The 15,319-nt window shown below is 41.5% G+C and overlaps 1 protein-coding gene across 4 annotated transcripts in view; it reads right to left on the reverse strand.

Annotated features, from left to right (window-relative positions):
* Window positions 1-3,088: 3,088 nt before the first annotated feature.
* The window catches only part of rasgrf2a (Ras protein-specific guanine nucleotide-releasing factor 2a), a 39,587-nt gene continuing 27,356 nt past the window's right edge, over window positions 3,089-15,319 (reverse strand). The window contains exons 15-29 of one of the 4 annotated variants that reach the window (XM_037753587.1): window positions 14,271-14,363; window positions 13,681-14,183; window positions 12,929-13,054; window positions 12,764-12,853; window positions 11,426-11,532; window positions 9,102-9,214; window positions 8,925-8,985; window positions 8,809-8,838; window positions 8,542-8,645; window positions 7,723-7,807; window positions 6,568-6,765; window positions 6,406-6,485; window positions 6,195-6,312; window positions 4,348-4,416; window positions 3,089-4,250 (exon numbers count right to left, since the gene is read on the reverse strand). In XM_037753587.1, coding sequence (XP_037609515.1) covers window positions 4,155-4,250; window positions 4,348-4,416; window positions 6,195-6,312; window positions 6,406-6,485; window positions 6,568-6,765; window positions 7,723-7,807; window positions 8,542-8,645; window positions 8,809-8,838; window positions 8,925-8,985; window positions 9,102-9,214; window positions 11,426-11,532; window positions 12,764-12,853; window positions 12,929-13,054; window positions 13,681-14,183; window positions 14,271-14,363 — 1,873 coding nt within the window. In that variant the 3' untranslated portion in view covers window positions 3,089-4,154. The remainder of the gene's footprint in view (window positions 4,251-4,347; window positions 4,417-6,194; window positions 6,313-6,405; window positions 6,486-6,567; window positions 6,766-7,722; window positions 7,808-8,541; window positions 8,646-8,808; window positions 8,839-8,924; window positions 8,986-9,101; window positions 9,215-11,425; window positions 11,533-12,763; window positions 12,854-12,928; window positions 13,055-13,680; window positions 14,184-14,270; window positions 14,364-15,319) is intronic. The other 3 variants (XM_037753589.1, XM_037753588.1, XM_037753590.1) reach the window with 3 other exon arrangements.

Below are 15,319 nucleotides of genomic sequence, written 5' to 3' on the forward strand. Positions count from 1 at the left end.
GGGTTACGACAGCACAGGCCGCTCATGTTGAGCCTCGATTAAAGATGACCACCGAGGGTCCGATATCACCGTCTGGTTTGACCTTGATATTTTCACTCACACATGATCTGATCTCTTCCGATCACTCTGACCTGGAGAGCAATACTCAGTGACTTCAGTATGTAAATAGAAAACATTTTCACCTATTTCACAATGCATAACCAAACTATACTGCAGATACAGACGACACAACCAAATAAAGACTAAAGCAAAAAAAAAAACCTACAAGTTGCACAGAACAGGTGCAAAACAAGAAGTTTCCAGAGGACTAAAAACTGAAGAGCATGCCCCGACACGCGAGCACCTGTCATGATTTATGGCTCATGAAGTGAAGTTGGCATCCCACCAGATTCTGATTATATCATTCAGGTATCATCGTTGAACTAAGTTATAAAAGAAGCTTCCAAAGGACACTATGTACTATAAACAGACGGGCATGTTGTGGCTCGTGGAGTCACTCAAGTCTACAGACCCGGCAATAGTGTTGGAATTTGAGCTAACGATGAATGAGGAGGCTACTAACGCTAGCTGTATAGAAAATATCTGTTTTGTTCTGTGCAACTAGCAACGTACTGCTTTTTGTATTTTGTATTTTTAGCATGTTTCTGTATTTGGTAGTGTTTATTTTACTTCTAGAACATTTCTGAATTTGCGTTGCGCTTCTGTATTTGTGGTGCATTTTCTGTATTTGTGATGCGTTTTCTGTATTTGTGGTGCATTTTCTGTATTTGTGGTGCGTTTTCTGTATTTGTGATGCGTTTCTGTATTTGTGGTGCATTTTCTGTATTTGTGGTGCGTTTTCTGTATTTGTGATGCGTTTCTGTATTTGTGGTGCATTTTCTGTATTTGTGGTGCGTTTTCTGTATTTGTGATGCGTTTCTGTATTTGTGGTGCGTTTTCTGTATTTGTGGTGCGTTTTCTGTATTTGTGGTGCGTTTTCTGTATTTGTGGTGCGTTTCTGTATTTGTGGTTGCATTTTCTGTATTTGTGGTGCGTTTTCTGTATTTGTGGTGCGTTTCTGTATTTGTGGTTGCATTTTCTTTATTTCTTGAACATTCCTGAATTTGCAGCGCATTTCTGTATTTGGTTGTGTTTTCTGAACTCGTGATGCATTTCTGTATTTGGTTGCATTCCTGTATTTGTGGTGCGTTTTCTGTATTTGGTTGCATTTCTGTATTTGCGGTGCGTTTCTGTATCTGATTGTTTAGCTTGTTTTCTTTAGCTGCGGTGTGTTGAGCTCTCAAGGCCGACCGTATCATCCTCTAAACACCATAAAAAACTGTTGGTAACTAATAATAATTCACATTTGTTTTGCTTTTATTGTGTGTAAATATCTGTACAATACACAGAGAAATGGAAAAATACAACAGCAAAGCTGGAATTTCAAAGTAATACAGTAATGTAAGAAAGCAAGGGTCTCATATACTAAAGCATTTTGCATGTTTCCTGTGATTCCCGACATCAGGAATGAGCCAGAATAAATAAATCTAATCTAATAAAACGCAGTAACAGTCAAGTATAAGGATAACAGTTATCTCAGGGACAGGAGGGACATCATGCTATATTCATGCTATAAAACAAGTTTAGAGTCTATTGACATTCTTTACAAATCAATAGTGCAAAGATATTAATATCTTACTAACATAGTCAACAAGGTTTAAAATATGAATATGATTAAAAGATCACATTGACACGGAACTAATAATAATAATAATAATAATAATAATAATAATAGTGATACATATAAAATAAATTTAACTGTGGGGTTTTTGTATCATGTAAGAATCCTTTTAGGTAGATAGAAATGAATATTATTCAAAAATCAGAATGTTTTGTGTACAAAACCACGAATATTATACAAAACCGAAGAGACTTGATTTGTAGCGGAACCGCTTTTGATTGTCAAGCACGGAGAATACATTTGCGAAAACCATATTTTCAGATTTGGAATGTGTGTAAACTACAACGATTTTTGTTGTAACATGCAAAATGTAATATAAGAGCAACTGCAACAACATAAACCGTTAGTGTTGACAGATGATATAAAAATGCTCCTGTGAGCATCAAAGCCACCAAGAAACAGGCGAGCCAGGAAGTATTAAGGTAGATCAAATATTTAAAATGTAGTCCAGCTGTGTCTTGACACAAAGGCTGGACTACCAACCGGGGAAAGTGGGCTACTTCCGCAGCCTTAAAACAATAACCTCTTATTTTCGTTAGCAGCAATAATTGTTTGCTGTTTTTCCACTTTACAAGCTGTAAACACAACAGAGACATATTATCACAAAGGTTTTTATGGTGTACGGTTTGTGAATTTACGCATCCAACAGACATGACGCAACATTAATTTAGAGTCGTGTTTCTGACAAATTGAAGTTCAATATTGTCTCTTTTAGCTCCGTTTTTGGTCTCCTCCACCTCCAGAGGGAAATATCTGTCTCTTTAGCTGCTAAATGCTTCACTATGTTCACCAGCTAGTCTGCCATTTGATGCTGAGCTTTTATTGTAAAAATATTAAGGTTGTCCATCGATCAAAATATTTAATTGCGACTCATTGAAAACATTTTTTTTTATCTGTTCTAAATGTACCTTAAAGGGAGATTAGTCAAGTATTTAATACTCTTATCAACATGGGAGTGGACAGATATGCTGCTTTATGCAAATGTATTTATAAATGTATTATTGGAAATCAATTAACAACACAAAACAATGACAGATATTGTCCAGAAACCCTCACAGGTACTGCATTTAGCATAAAACAATATGCTCAAATTATAACATGGCAAACTGCAGGGACCCCTTTTAAAAATGGTCATGACAGTTTTTCCTCGCCAAAATTTAGCATAACTTTGGAGCGTTATTTAACCTCCTTCATTACAAGCTAGTATGACATGGTTGGTACCGATGGATTCTTTAGGTTTTCTAGTTTCATATGATACCAATATCTTCACTCTAGCTTTAAAACTGAGCCGCTACAACCTAAAAATCACAAGTTTGCGTTAATGTGTTAAAGAAAATAGTGGCGTTAAAACAAAGTTGCGTTATCGCGTTAACATTGACAGCCCTCATTTTTATAGTAAAAGTATTGATAAGTGTAATTCAAAATACTTTTATATTAACAATGGGTCAAATGACTATGTTTAAGTGTCGCTCGTAGTAACAAAGCCAACCTTGCATTTTTCAGTTCATTGTTTTGGTTTTATGTCCCACAATTTTGGTTGAGTCTCACCGCTCTCATCAACCTCGTTTCTAGCAGCAACAGGCAACTCTTTTCAGCGAAAAAGCTCTTAAACCCACTCTGTGTAGCAGACACACTAAGTTAGAGACTAGCTGGTTAAAAAAGTGGAGCATTTAGCCGCTAAAGAGACAGATATTTCCCTCAGGAGGTGGTGGAGACCAAAAACGGAGCTAAAAGAGAGACAATATTGGACTCCAACTGAGTGCTAATGTTGCTCCATGTTTGCTGCATGTGTAAATGGGCAACTTTTTTCTAATACTTCAGCCATATCATCTTTATTATATGTCGATGTGTGTTTACAGATTGTTTTTCTGCCCCCAAGTTGTAAAAAAAAAGGGATTTTTCTGCGTTTACTCCCAGTGAGCAACTTTCCCGTAATATCCTGTGCAGATGCTGTGCGTACATGGTGCATATTTTTAAATTAATTTGGAAACTACCACACAGCAAACCTGAGGCCCAGAGGCTAACTTGTTAACCCAAGCAGGTTAATCCGGATCTGTGATCATACAAATAATGTGAAACTCCTCTGACATTGTTTCTGTGTGAGACTCCAGAGGCAGATAGTTTGGTATTTACAGTGAGATAGCAGCAACTTGTTTCCTTCTAGAGCCACGTTTAGTAGCTAACATGGTTGTTTCTACAGTCGTAACTGTACCACTGTATGGCAGAGTTGTGTATGTTATACAGTTCATTCTGTTTACTAAATATACACGTCGGATATTAATACAACAAGGCACTGATTCTCCTGAGTTTCCTAAGCATAATAACTGGTGGTGTTTTATGAAACAACCCCTGATTTATTAAGAAAGAATCTCAGGTTGTGTGATTGATATTGTGGGACAGATGTATTTTATAGATATATGAGATGAAGTTATAATTAGCCGGGTGGTACTCGGGGTTCGATCTTCAGAGAGAGTTCATAGAGGGTGTCTTCATCCATCACTAGTGTCTTATCCAGGAGGAACTGAGTCACCTGGAGGGAGGCAGAACAGACGTACAGTATGTTGTATTAATAGCTCAACAGTAAATCACTTTCATGTTGCACAAATACTGCATGTTGTTAGACACACCTTGGGCTGGTGCTCTATCCTGTAAGGTGCTTGCTGGAACTGACGAATCTCACGGATAATGTGAGAAATCTGAGAGAGCAGAGTTAATACACAACTTAGTCAGTTACGCCTGTCAAGCTAACAAAATTCGAAGTAATTTTTTGAATCAATGCGTCATTGATTTGAGGCCGACAAAAGCAGCTTTTCATTTCTAGCCGACGACCATTCATTTAGCTGTTGATGCAGACGGATTTCATCAGCTAATTAAGCGAACTTTAGCTCCATTGAGTTGTTTGAAAATGTCTCCAGACGATTTTAAAATAAGAATCCTGTAAAATAAGTCTTAAATATACACTCACCGGCCACTTTATTAGGCACAGCTGTTCAATTGCTTGTTAACACAAATAGCTAATCAGCCAATCACATGGCAGCAACTCAATGCATTACGTCATCTAGAGGTGGTGAAGACGACTTGCTGAAGTTCAAACCGAGCATCAGAATGGGGAAGAAAGGGGATTTAAGTGACTTTGAACGTGGCATGGTTGTTGGTGCCAGACGGGCTGGTCTGAGTATTTCAAAAACTGCTGATCTACTGGGATTTTCACGCACAACCATCTCTAGGGTTTACAGAGAATGGTCCCAACAAGAGAACATATCCAGTGAGCGGCAGTTGTGTGGACGGAAATGCCTTGTTGATGTCAGAGGTCAGAGGAGAATGGGCAGAGTGGTTGGAGATGATAGAAAGGCAACAGTAACTCAAATAACCACTCGTTACAACCAAGGTATGCAGAATACCATCTCTGAACGCACAACACGTCCAACCTTGAAGCAGATGAAGACCACCCGGTACTAGCAAGGTGTACCTAATAAAGTGGCCGGTGAGTGTATATTTGAAAGCTATCAAATCCAATAATGTGCACGACAGAGCTGCTAACGTTAGCGACAGACAGTCAGACGGGGAACGGGGAAATACGAGGATGTATACGGTGATGCATTTTAATTTGACCCAACAAACTAACGACTTAGTTAATTATGTGCAGACTTCTTTGAAGTAATGCTTGACTACTACTGTAGTAAACTAGTTAGCCTGACAAGCTAACGATTGCATCTTAAAGTGGCAGTAGGCAGTGTATTTTTGGCATCATTGGGCAAAAATTAACTAGACTAGATAACTAGACTTCTGCTCCTCCTCATGGCTCTGTTTTCAGGCTTTAAAAAACTAGCCGGTGACGGGAGACTTTGACCAATCACAGGTCATTTCATTGAGAGAGCGTTCCTATTGGCTGTGCTCCGGTCATGTGACCTGAACTTGGCGTTCCTTCAACAGATTTCATAATGCCGGCAGCGTCACAAACTTTCTCATTTTCCAGCTAAACCGTGCACTACAAGATGATTCTGAGAACATGTGAGGAGAGAAATAGGCATTAACGTAACAGAGTATTGATTCATATTTGATCAGCGCTGCCTAGTCTGACCGTTTGGTCGGAGTTCAGAGTGATTGACAGCCGGCTCTCATAGACGGCAGCTGGACAGCAGACCTCAGATCAGCTCTTACTGCTTGTTTTCCTCCGGTCTGTGAAATCTTGTAGATGCCGTTAGGAGCACCGGAGGACACAGAGGAACATGATTCTTTTTTCAGGTTACCTGTTTCATGTACTACTGTCACCATATAGCGATGTAGTTTTATAAAAATCACTTTTTTTAATCATATTTGCTCCAATCTGCCTACTGATGCTTTAAGTTGGAACAGATAAACACTCAGTTTAGTCCAGAGTTTTTGGTTTTAGAGAGACTTTAGTTCAGGGTAGAAGTTTAGCAAACAGTCAACTGGGCTGGAACGAGAGCAGAGGAAGAAACTATGTAGTTACCATCCTCATCTTGGAGAAGTTGACCAGGCCTTCCTCCGTGAAGTTGGGCGTTCCCTCCTCGATGAACGCCAGGTCAGTGAGGTACATGCCCAGGTACGGGACACATGGAGGGTTACAGCTGCACACACATACACACAAACATTAGACAGTTTTTTAAGGATTATAACATCTATTGTTCTCTGGTAAATCTCTGGTAACTAGCAATATTTACTTTTTCAGCGTCTCTCTGAGATTCTTGAACCTCCCTTCAGATGAAACCGTCTTCTGCAGCCGGTCCATCAGCGCCTTCGTCTAAAAAACATAAAGAATCATGAAGGTTTTGTTCAGAAAGTAGGTTTGATTTTTAACAACAGCCCGTTAGATTGATTCCAACCTGTTTGCAGACTTTAGCCCAGGTCTTCTTCAGTCTGTAGATGGCGGTGCGGTTGAGAGCCGAGGTGATCTCCAGCACGCCGTTGTAGTTGTTGAGGCAGCGGCAGATGTCGGCCACGGCGAGCCACTTCTCTATGGAGCCGGCCCGGGAGCCCACGTCGGTGTGGGTCATTATCTGAGACGCCACCAGGTTACTCATCTGTGGAGAGAGGGCGAGACAAAAATCATTTTCCATCATATCGGTAAATATTCTACAGTCAGTTACCAGTTTATTAGGTACACCCAGTTAAAACTAATCCATTCTAATAATGTTCAGTTTTTTGTTGCTTACTCCAACACAAACTACACGGAAGCACCAAAACCTCAAAGTTATATCTAGTGAAGCCCGTCTGTTAAACAGTGTCAACTCCTCCTGCTCCAGCCCCCCGACCACGGCCAGAAGACACAGGGGAGACCGTAGCTTTGCTTGCCTTCACTCACACACCGCTCGCATTCTCGCGCTCCACTCTCATGTGCATGCTGCACACTCCACACTGCAGAAGAGTTAGTTTAGCTCTGAGAATATCTAGTGAATGTTCAGTGGACGTTTGTGCAGAAATAACTGCTGCAGCTCCTCCAGACCAACAGAGGTTTCCCGTGTCTTGTGAAGTGACGGGGCTCCGCAGAGAGAAACGTTATCGCCTCCGACCAAAACTCTGGTGTCTCCCCTGTTCCTGGTCGGGAGGCTGAGGCAGGAAAAGCCAACACTAGGATCAGCAGTGATTCATGGAGAGACCTTCGTCTGGTCAGCTAACATTACTGCCAAGCAGCTGAAATATAGAGTGATATTGTGCTTTTAGCTGACGTGTGTCTCCTCACTGTGTTGAGCGATGCTCGTTCATGTCTATGTAGAGCGAGCACAAGCGCGAGCCCAACGCTGACTTTCATTGATTTAACGGCCACATGTGTCGCTGTTAACAAGCATTTCTGAAAGTTACAAACAGCCCCTTTAAGTAAGTAGCTGTGTAATAAGCTGGATAATGTACAACTAGCCTTCAGGGTGATGCGTCAGGGTTACATCACCTTGTCTGGGTTTCTTTCACAATGACCAGCTCACTGTACATTATCCCTTACATATTGCTCAACTCTACGCTGTGTCAGACGGGTAGAATCTTACGTCATTAAAATGCTGGCTGGTCTTCATGATGTACGGAGTCCTCTCCGTCTTATCGACCTTCATCCAGCCCTGACCGAGGAACTCCCTGCAGGAACACACAGTACAGTACAGCCAGTCAGATATACTGTATGTAGGATGGAGGGGGGGGGCGGTGGTAGGTTAACAAGGGGGAGGCATTTTGGTAATTTTGCTAACAAGGGAGAAAAACAGTTCTTTCTAAGAAACTTTCAAGGAAATTATTTGGAAAAATTACAGCCTTGTAAAATAAAGATTTAAAAATTGTTCTTGTATATTTTGCTGTTTCAAACAAGGTTGGACTGCAGGTATGTGAGATGGTTATTGTACTGCATGATGAATACTGCACTGCCTGATGAATATAGTACTGCATGATGAATACTGTACTGCATGATGAATACTGCACTGTATGATGAATATAGTACTGCATGATGAATACTGCACTGTATGATGAATATAGTACTGCATGATGAATACTGCACTGTATGATGAATATAGTACTGCATGATGAATACTGCACTGTATGATGAATATAGTACTGCATGATGAATATAGTACTGCATGATGAATATAGTACTGCATGATGAATATAGTACTGCATGATGAATACTGTACTGCATGATGAATACTGCACTGTATGATGAATATAGTACTGCATGATGAATATAGTACTGCATGATGAATATAGTACTGCATGATGAATACTGCACTGTATGATGAATACTGCACTGTATGATGAATATAGTACTGCATGATGAATATAGTACTGCATGATGAATACTGTATTGTACATGATGTACTCACTCGTAGGGAATACCCCTGAACACGATGTGATCCAGTAGTGTGATCTGTTCTGCCAGCTCCATGGCCGACAGAGACTCAAAACACTCGGCTTTCGGACTCTCCGCCTGCAAACACACACAAAATATTTGTAGTACAGAACTTAAAAAAAAAATACTGTAACAGTACCACACAAATACTAAGTTAACTCCAGCTACTGGGGATCCATCTATGATTGGGAATTCACCACGATACACTACGTTTTCACTAAGGGAGTATTATTATTCTTACCACAATGAAGTGTAGTAGAGGACAGCTTTTCTGGAGATAAATTATTTAAACAATTGCTTAAAAAAGTACTCAGAATAAACTAAAATAGAAGTACTTTAACAGGTAGTAATACTGACCATCTGTAATATGTCCTCTATCTTCAGCTGAGCATCGTCTTGTTCTTCTTGAGAAAGGGCACTGAGGAGCAAAGCAAGACGCCGTTACAACGTGTAGTACTAATACTACTACTGTAGCAGCGGTGGAAAGTAACTAAGTACATTTACTCAAGTTCTGACCCACTACAGACTTTGTACCTTAATATGTTGGATGTTGCTTTCCTCTCCTGCGGCAGCATGTCTGGGTCTCGTAGCACCTCCTCCAGCAGACAGATCACCCCCATCTTCAGCTCACTGTTCATGTCAAAGTCCTGATGGAGGAACACAGAGATACACATTCACAGCTCAGTTATAATAATATAATATCAGTTACAGTAACAGTTAATATCAGGGTACTGCATGTTTACAGAGAGACAGACTTGAGCAGATTCAGGTCCCACAACGTCTAGTTTTGTAATTTTAAGTCCATGTTGTGATTATTCAAAGACATTTTTATACAATCATCTATGCAGATTATATTTCTAAAACTGTTTACATCAAGATCCCCTCTGTCCTAAACTGATGTCTTTTCATGAGCTCTGCAGTCAGTGGAGCTGTAGACGAGAGACGGACGCCCTCTAGAGGACATTTACTGTACATCAGGTGATGCATTTACAAATTTACCCAAACATACAATCACAAACTGACCTTAAAAAAATCAAATATGTAGTAAAGTGTTAACTATTCCCTTTAGCACAAAGGTTACAAAATATGAAATAGACTTTAAAGCATTGTTATTACACTGAATAAGGATATAAGGAGAGATCCTGTAACACACATACAGTGTGTTTGCAACCGTGTGTGCATGTACACACTTATTTCTGAGGGGAATAGCTAAATAATAAAATCTCGTTAACACCAATCACAGATATTTAGTATGACCCAATGCATAGTATGTCAAACACAGTATGCAAAAAATACCAGGATGTCCTGCTACATCCGGTCGCATTGTGTGGTATGCAAGCCAGCATGATTTTCTGGCTACTCTGACCCACAAACATCTCTACTCTGCATCTTTATAGACCTGTTTTACTGTATTCTACAAACAATGTACAGCTTTACTCTGCACTTTAGTCTTCTTTAAAAAAAACAACAACTCATGTTTTGCACTATGGAACTGTGACGCTGGAAACTTGAATTTCCCTCGGGATCAATAAAGTTACTATCTATCTATCTATCTATCTATCTATCTATCTAAGAGGGTCAAAGTTCATGGCACAATAACGAAGAAGTATGTCCAAAGAAGGTATATCGCCAAGAAGTGAAAGTCAGTTGTTCGTTCCATTGCAACATCAGCGCCCAGCAGCAGAGCTACGCTTATGCCATTTTGGACTGAAAGCGACTCCCGGACGCCAGTAAAACATCCGCCTACAAAGAGCCGTACAAAAGTAAAACTAAATTATTTCTATTCTATTGTCATATTTAATGTCTCTACTGCAATGGCCTGTGTTTTTATCTTATAATTTTGACTTTTTATCTCACAATTTGGATTTTTATCCCATAATTTTGACTTTTATCATGTTTCAATATCTAAATTGTAACTTATCTGATCATTTTGATATTTTATCTTAGAATTTAGACTTTTTATCTTATAATTTCTTTTTTTTTTTTCAATTTTGATTTAATTTCATATCTTTTTACTTTTTATCTGAAAATTCTGACCTTTTCTTTTATAATTTTGATTTTAATTTTATTTTCTAAATTGTAACTTATCTGATACAATACAAAAGTAAAACAGCATTATTTCCATTCTACTGTCATATTCTTCCAAAATGGCCTGTGTTGAACTATAACATATTATGAATATAATAAACATTTTCAGTCCAAAATGGCGGCAGTGGCTGTTGTCAAAAAAACACATGAGTTTTGCATTTTGCTTCTTTACTCTTCGGGATTCATGCAACAGTACGTATTTTGTAGAGGCAGCTGGACTATAAGTAAAAAGATAAAGTATGCGATTTGGAAAGTAGTCATCGTTGGTATTTGGCCGTCGCCATTTTGATCTTTTGCAAAAGAACAACAACAACAAAGTGATTATATACAGTATATAATATAGACATTAGTGGTTGTTTGAGCCTACAGACTCTGAGACATCATCAATAGGACCAAATAATAAATAATAAATGTTCACTTTTCAGGCTACAAACATTCCAGGTACAAAAATAGTATCTTATATAATCTTAAAAGAAAGCGATCGTCCTCTCCGTGTCCCCGGGGAGGACACTGACCTTTCTTCATGCTGCCTGGGTGGGAGAAGAGACACGCAGAGCAAAGAGCATCTCTGTCGGGGGAAAGAGTGACGAGAGAGGACACACAAACACAGAGGAGGGGGGGGGGGGGTGATGGAAATGAAAACAGACACAACAACCAACAGACTCTTTCAGGTGTCCTCTCCACGTCTGGTTCTTCATGTGAACACTTGTTGAGGAACTAGAATGAGAATGACTCAGAGATGTAGGGTTAGTTGTTGTTGGTGGACTGACCTGTGAGTGTTTGGAGACCCAGTGTCGCAGCACGTTGAGGACTCTGTTGGTAGCAGCTCTCCGGATGATGAACTCTTTGTCACACACTTTGTCAGAATTAGAAAAAGCTGGGAGGAAAAACAGATTAAAGGTTAGGACGACACTTTTAAATGATGTCTGAGGTCATTTAGCTTCCTGTTAAAAGCCTTTAAAGGGACTATTTGTAATTTTCAGAAATGCTTGTTAACAGCGACACCTGTGGCCGTGAAATCAACGAAAGTCAGCGTCGGGCTCGTGCTTGTGCTCGCTCTAAATGGACATGAACGAGCGTCACTCAACACAGTGAGGAGACACACGTCAGCTAAAACCACAATATCACTCTATATTTCAGCTGCTTCGCAGTAATGTTAGCTGACCAGACCAAGGTCTCTCCATGAATCAATGCTGATCCTAGTGTTGGCTTCTCCTGCCTCAGCGCAGGCTGAGGCAGCGGGGCTCCCCAGTGAGAAACTTGTCTCCCTCCGCCCACAGCTGGAGAGAGCAGGAAGACACCGGCAACCGGTCGGTAACGAGACGACAAGGTTTCTCTCTGCAGAATCCCGTCACTTCACAAGACATGGGAAACCTCTGTTGGTCTGGAGGAGCTGCAGCAGTTATTTCTGCACAAACATCCACTGAACATTCACTAGATATTCTCAGAGCTAAACTAACTCTTCTGCAGTGTGGAGTGAGCGCGCGTTCACGTCTAGAGGTGGAGTGAGTACGCGAGAACGCGCGCGCTGTCTGAGTGAAGGCAAGCAGGCAGAGGAGACGAGACAGCGGCCACACGCGAGCGCGCATGTGTGCCGACCCGGTACATTTATACGCTTAGAAAGTTACAAACAGTCCCTTTAATTGAGACATCTGGAGTTTCAGGTCTCAACAAAACAATAGTCAGTAACTACGTTTACATGCATACTAATATTCCACTAATAATCAGATTATGACAATATTATGAATTAGATACGGCTCATGTAAACAACTTATTTTTTTAAGTTTTTTGAGACTTTTTTTGAAACGTTATTAGGGGTACTTCATGTACCCTTTGATCTAGTTGCATTAACAGCACTCTTTGTGGTAATACCTGAAGCTTTAAAATAAATGTAATGCAATAAAAAAGTACAATATTGGCTTCCAAGATGTAGATCTGTAGATCTGTAGATATTTGTAGTTGTGCAGTAGAAGTAGAAAGTAGCAGAATCTGGAAATACTCAATTAAAGTAGCTAAAATTGTACTAAAGTAGAGTACTTGAGTAAATGTACTTAGTTACTTTCCACCACAGACAATAGTTGTGTGTGTTTGACCTTCGCTGTACTCACTCTGGGAGCTGCTGTGTCCGGCGGCAGCGGTGGCGATCGCAAACGCTGAAGCGGGCGACATGGTGCAGCGAGAGTTCTCCCCCGGAGAGACTGAGAGGAACCAGAGACGTTAAAAGACTACATGAAGTACCATAAAGTGTGTATCTGTGTTTGTACACGCTGTACCTCCTGACTGTCTGTAGCGGAGATGCCTCGGCGTCGAAGGGGAGCGGCAGGGAGACATGTCGCCCGGCTCGCTGCTGGCCGGTGATTCAGGGAGGAACTTGTCCAGAGAAACTGACTCCAGGACAGCTGTTAGAGAGAAATCACAACTCAAACACCTTCAAATGTATATAAGACCACCTGTTCTCCTCCGTTTGTGTGTGGGAGTTAAATATAACACACGTTTGTTTCAAAAGAGATCTAAAAATACTTCATCTGGATAAAATATATCAGCCGTATAACCTTTAAATAATCTGCATGCTGTCTGTTCATGTGCTTCATTGGCCTTCTGGCTCATAAGCTGCTGTGTTTTGGGCGTCACCTTCCTGTTTCGGAGCGGCTCTGTTTGTCTCTTCATTTTCTTTCTCTCTGATTTGTGTTCAGAGATTTTCTGACCCGGTGCTCTGCTGCTGTTTTTATAGTGAACAAGCTGTCGTCTGGAGCCAGATGGTGATCTAAGAGCACCGTTATTCCTCCGTTGGGTAAGGCTGACCCATTTCTGTTTCCCGCTGCCGAGTCTGTTTGGGTTGGCGGGCCACTATCAGTGTAATAATGTGTCAGATTCACGTAGAGTATTAGTATTAAAGAAGTCATATTCAGGGCTCTGTTTTTACCTGATTTGAAGCCACGGTTTTGGCGTGAGCCCACACATGTGCTGATGCCCACATGAGACTGACAGACTGTGAATCACATGAGTTTGTGCTCCAGCTACGTACCCCTGCGGATGCTGCGCCTCAGCTTCCCACAGAAGGCGTCGAGGCGAGGCAGCTCTCCGCTGACGTCCTCCGCCGCAGCTGGGCTCAGCTCTGGGGAGCTGGGACCGCGGCTCAGGTCCAGAGGGGCCTTGGTTGGGAAGGGGGGCGGCGAGGACAACCCGGAGGCCTGGGGGAGGCTGGGGGAGCGCTTGGCGGTGGGCGGAGGCGAGGAGAAGCCCGAGGGAAGCCTGGGTGAGGTGGGAGGAGGAGAGGAGATGGAGGGGCAGTGGGTGGAGGTGGGGGAGTTGGCTGCAGAGGAGGTGGGGGTGGGGGAGAGGTCCAACGCTGCAACTTTCCCACCAATGTTGAGGGAGAGCTTGCGGCAGTGGACGGGGGAGGAGGTGCGAGAGGGGATGGTGAGAGGCGGAGGAGAGGAAAACTTGCGGCAGAGCCTCGGGGATTTGTTGTTTAAAGGGTCCGTCCCCCACGAGCCCTGGTTGGTGGCGAAGAAGAGCTCCAGAGACCTAAGAGACAGAAGAAGAAGAGTCCATCTGTAGATCCGTCTCTGACTAATGAGGACAGTAACCTCTAACTCTACTGACGGTGTTTACTTGGACTGGTCCAGAGCCAGCTGAGTGATCTTCAGACTGTAGTCAGGACAGAGGGACATGATGGACAGACGGTCACATGAATGTTGCTCGACCCTGAGACAGTGACAGGAAGAGGAGGAAGAGGAGGAGGAGTACGGCAGGGTGATGGATGAAGAAGGGAGGAGGATAATGAGAAGAACGACAGAACAGGTGGAGATGGAAAGATGGAAAGATGGAGTGAATGAACAGCAGCATGAGTCTGGAACATGAGAGGAGACGAAGCACAATGAGGACGGATGAATGTGTGCAAACATTAACACAATCACAGCATCGTTTACAGACAATATCAGAACTGCAGTAGTGGAAGTATTCAGATCCTTTACTCAAGTAAAAGTACTAATACCACACTGTGAAAATACTCCTGCATTGCAAATGTTAAAGGTACTCCGAGGAACAGAAGCGTCAGTGTTTCCGAGCACCAGAGTCTCTTTAGAAAACCTCTCATTTTTGCGGGTTTGATGGAGTTTAGCTAACAATGCCAGGTACTAAATGGGCGAAGAGTGGAATTAAAGATTGGATTCGAACGATTCGAAGGCAGTTCTCTAGGTGTGATATACGAGCACATCATGCCGATCTGGTTCAACATGCTGAAGCTCTGAAAAACATAAAAGAAACGCAGCACCGTTCTCTTCAAATGAGGCTCACAGACACTGGATTCACGGTCTCAAAGCAAAACTAAATGAAATCAAATGTTCAACTTCTTTTTTAAGTTTAGTTGACAAGAAAAAAGTAAAGTTACAAACTAAAAATAGATGCAAAATGCAATGAAATAAATGCAATCCAAAAGAAATCAAACTGTATGTATGAAGTGATCTAGTGGCCACCTCGCTCTCTCATACTGTAGTAGGTACTGCAGGTAAGGTCGCTTCGTTTGGGCTTCTTTGCAGGGAGAGTTGCTTCTTTTGAGCTTGTTTCTATAGACCCGGTTGTTTGTTTCTATAGACCTGGTTGTTTGTTTCTATAGACCTGGTTGTTTGTTTCTATAGACCTGGTTGCTTGTTTCTATAGAC

This window comes from Sebastes umbrosus, chromosome 19 (genome assembly GCF_015220745.1).
Source record: "Sebastes umbrosus isolate fSebUmb1 chromosome 19, fSebUmb1.pri, whole genome shotgun sequence".
NCBI classification, from domain to species: domain Eukaryota; kingdom Metazoa; phylum Chordata; class Actinopteri; order Perciformes; family Sebastidae; genus Sebastes; species Sebastes umbrosus.